This window comes from Erigeron canadensis, chromosome 4 (genome assembly GCF_010389155.1).
Source record: "Erigeron canadensis isolate Cc75 chromosome 4, C_canadensis_v1, whole genome shotgun sequence".
NCBI classification, from domain to species: Eukaryota; Viridiplantae; Streptophyta; class Magnoliopsida; order Asterales; family Asteraceae; genus Erigeron; species Erigeron canadensis.
Genome location: NC_057764.1, coordinates 28,804,854 through 28,809,273, shown reverse-complemented (window position 1 = coordinate 28,809,273; position 4,420 = coordinate 28,804,854). Strand labels below are relative to the sequence as shown.

Sequence of the window (4,420 nt, the reverse complement as noted above, 5' to 3'; positions counted from 1 at the left end):
AACAAAAAGCTCATATTGCATTATACATATATATATATAGATATAGAAGTTTCACCAAAGTACTTAATTAAGCATCTAAACCAAATTTAAGTTCACTAATAAGATCACAATTACTCTAGGTTAAGTGTCATAACACCATAATGATCATAATTATGCAAGAGACGGTTGGAGCTAAAATTGGCAACTGTCAAGATTTGAACTTGTGAACTTGTTGAATCTTACTGAAAACCATTGTATCCATGTTTTGGGGCAACTGAGAAAAAGTAGGCGGCGGCTGCATCAATGGGGTGATGGTATTTGTATGGTCATGATGCCTCTTCCGGACTGTTCTAATGGGACGTGGTTCTGTAGCTTCCCGTGCATCATTTTCTTTGTGGAGAACGGTTGATGCTTCTGGTCTCTTGCGTTCTGAAAATTGATCATCCTGTGTTCTTTCATCCTATATTGTATTGTAGTATATAAAAAGTTATTTGCAATACCAGAAGTAAGAACAATCCCGGGTCTAAAAGAAACATGATTTTTTCACTCAGAATGTGATTTGATTATTGAATGCTAGTATTTATTTGATAATAGATCATCTCAACGAACCGTTTTATTACAATAGATTTATCATTTATGTGATTTGATTACTGAATGCTACGTTATGTAATTACTTTCAAAACGCATAACCAAACACCAATTAAAATAGGCAGATGACTTGAAGGACTTACATTGATGAGGTGGGACGAATGAGGCATAGGACATTCGACAGGTCTATCTTCATGAGATGGTTCGGATGGGTGTTGAATTGGCCAAAACTCAAACTCAGTTTCGAAATCAAACCCGCTGGTTCTCACATTTTCGATCGTCTCATTGTTTCTACTCCCCCTAATCTCATCTTTCTTTTGAACCATCATTCCCTCTTTCATTTCCTGTGATTCCCCAAGGCAGATAAAAAAAGGTTATAAATATAAAGACTTGAATATTATAGCTTATTAACAAAAACCAAAATATCATATAGAATATCCAATTTATACATACATAAAAATAAAAATAGTAATCACTTTTACCCAAAAAGTAACTATATAACATCTGAAGTTCTAGATATATTGAGCATGATAACATGGTAAAAACCAAAGATTAAGAGACACAAGTGTGAAATGCATTGTGTGTGTGTGAAAGTAAGACAAGTAAAAAGTATATTGTCCTTACCAATTATAGATAATAGTTAAAAGTATTAATCACATCATGAGACAAATACAAAACATCTAAATGGCTAACATAAACATATGTCAATAAGATATGCAAGTTACAACTGACCATCCAAGAAATGTAGAACCAATATTAAAATCTGACATTTAACAATGTAGCAAAAGCCAAAAAATTACTAGTCTTAAAATGGTGTTTGTGTGAAATTATGCCAAGAAAAGAAGCAGAGTGTCATTAGTCATTTCCATATATAAGAAATCTATATAAAAAGAGTTGACATTCTTAGATTATAACACAACAGATCTAAAAAAGAGTAAAATAGCATAAACATATGTCAAAAAGACTTACAAGATCATCCAAGAATGAAGAGCCCATATCAAGAACTGACATTTTATTCTAGAACACAACCCAAAGCATCACAAAACACACTCTAGGCTAAAAAAAATAGTATGCAAGTGTATAAGAAATGCATGCAAGAAAATGTATCACATAAACAGATACAGAGTTACAAACAAAAAAACAAAAGTGCAATAATAATGCAAGTGAAAGTGGAGAGGGAATGAAGATAGATATTGGGATGGTAGAAAAGTAAAGAAGGCAGAGTGAAATAGTAGTTAGAGGAGACTTACAAGGTCATCACCTAATGAAAACCCCATATAGAAAACTGACATTACAAATCATAACACAGATCCAAAACCACTACCTAAAAATGACAATAAAAACACAACACTAAAGTAAAGCAAAACAAAGCAAAGCAGTGTGTATGAAAAAATGGGCAGAGAGGGGACTACTGCTAGCTGCTAAAGGCAACAGTAAAAGAGGAAAAAGAAAAAAAAAGATTCCTCATTATCAATTTTAGTCCTGCTGTTGGCTAATGACCATTTTTTTTTCCCTTTCTATATTTGGGTCACTATCATTTCCACACACTCTGGGAGTCTGGGTAGCATGTCATGGTTTTAACTTAAACCAAAACTAATGGCAATTATACTTGTATCATGATTTTTGATATTTTTATTGATATTGTGTGAAAGTTATACGATATGTCTAGCTAGATTATGGTATTTTGTGATGTATAGTGTCATGATTTTTTGATATTTTTATTGATATTATGTGAAAGTTATACGATATGTCTAGCCAGCTAGATTATGGTATTTTGTGGTGTATAGTGTACTTATAAAAAAACAATCGTACAAATATCACTACTCAAAAACTAATGATCGATAAAGAAACTTGAAAGGGAAATGATCGGACGTGTGGTTTTCAAAAATATTCTATTTGTTCTCTGAAGTTTATTAAGTTTACACATTGAACTTTTGGTGTGTGTGAGAGTAGCATTACTTAAAGTTAAATATATAATTGATTATACTTTCTAACAATTTGATATGTATTTGATGGAAAAAAAAAAAAACTTAATTAATGAGAGTTTTTTCACAAATAATTATATAAATAGTAACATAATAATATAATTAGATTAATAATGATATCATCAATGTTTAATTTTGAAGATTGAAAAGCTGTGATTGGTTAATAAATAATTAGATCAGTTATATGTTATTATATAATTATAACTATATATAATATATAATAATAATAAAGATTAAGATAAAGACCATTTCGTGTTTGATATTTTTTTGTTCACTAGTCTAATGATCTCAAAAAACACTCGGTTTAGATTGTCTAAAAAATGTATCGAAATGTAACACATTTTATCGATCTTATATCTTGAGCATATGTAACTTTATCATTTCACATTTTCACTTTTATCTCCTAATATTCTAATCTAAGAGTAAACTTTTCAAATTTATTATATGTTATACTGTTGTAGTCATATATATTTTTCATAGTACTTACAAACACCATATATTCACGAGCACACAAAGAGATCGAGTGAGATGGATACATGCTTTAATTTTGCACTTTTTATCTATTTATTAAGCTTTACTTTATTTAACAACGTACTATAGTTTGAAAACCGATACCCATGGATCCGGCCTAGCTTTATTTTCTTCCTTTCTTTCCATGTCTAGATTTGATTTGAATAGGTAGGTACACAAAATCCATTAAAGGTACACACAAAATCCTTTCCAAAGTAGTAAATACATTTACCCAAGTTTTTCTTTCCTTTTCAATTAAGCTAGGTATTTGTTTTTTTTTCTTTGCTTCCTCTATTTGAAAATTAACTTTAACTTATAGTATAAAAAATATATCAATAAGATACTATCAATTACAATTATTACAATGACATTATATCTAACGCTACCTATATATAATAACCACATAAATGAATAAATTGTGAAAAACTCAACAATAGAAGGAGAAGGGAGCCAGTTCTAGCATGCATGATGTATCCAAATTCCAAACTCAGCATATATGCATATATAATAAACACATATATATAAACAATTATAATAATATATAATTAATAACCCAGGAGGAGGAGAAACAGCATGTTAAAAAAGTTCACCTGTTTGAAACGCCCAATAAAGGAAGAAACAGGAGACTACTGCTTTAACTTTGTGTTATTTTTGAGCCCCCAAAAAGGGTAACAAAAACTTGTTCAATATTCGTGGAGTTATATCTATATATATTTAATATTTGTAACAAAAAATTACAGGAGACTAAGATGATTGATGACAAATATATATGTGGTCCCTTTGTGTAAATCAGGTTAATTTGTATACCCGACAACAGAAAATCTTGGACAAACAGACTATTCACTGTCATCTTACGTAATACAATATATTGTTGTTCTATAAAGCCATACGTTACGTAATGTGTAATAAACGAGGTAGGTAAAATCTACATCATGCTACGATATGATGGGACTTATTTAAGGTTCCGAAATTTAAGTTGAAGTTACCATAGATATATCATATGCAATTAACTGTTGGACAGTCGTAAAAAACAATCACTTATTTTAAAACACTATAATGATATTACATTTAGTCACAATTTTAGTTAGTATGAATAAATTAAAAATTTTGTTATGCTTTTATATGTGTAAAAATATATAAAATTAAAAGTGTTTTATCCACACTAAAAATTGTGATATATAAATTTATATGTCACACCATATTTGTCCACATTAATTATGAAGTTAGTGTGAACAAATGTAATATGACAAATTAATTATGAAGGTTCACACTACAAACTGTGAACTTTTATATTACTACAAATTTTGGGGTGCTCATGACCTTTTCAAGTTTCATTGCATTTTTGGTCCTTATTTTGA

At 29.7% G+C, this 4,420-nt stretch overlaps 1 protein-coding gene across 2 annotated transcripts; it reads right to left on the bottom strand.

Moving 5' to 3' along the window:
* Nucleotides 1–1,948, bottom strand: LOC122598155. Of its 2 annotated transcripts, none has more exons than XM_043770754.1 (3): nt 1,818–1,948; nt 711–911; nt 1–439 (listed from the first exon to the last, which is right to left on the bottom strand). In XM_043770754.1, the coding sequence occupies exons 1-3, from the start codon at nt 1,857–1,859 to the stop codon at nt 188–190; spliced, it is 495 nt and encodes a 164-aa protein (XP_043626689.1). In that variant the 5' UTR covers nt 1,860–1,948; the 3' UTR covers nt 1–187. The 2 variants fall into 2 exon arrangements, with proteins under 2 accessions (XP_043626689.1, XP_043626690.1); XM_043770755.1 differs by lacking the exon at nt 1,818–1,948 and adding an exon at nt 1,537–1,693.
* Between the last annotated feature and the right edge of the window lie 2,472 nt (nt 1,949–4,420).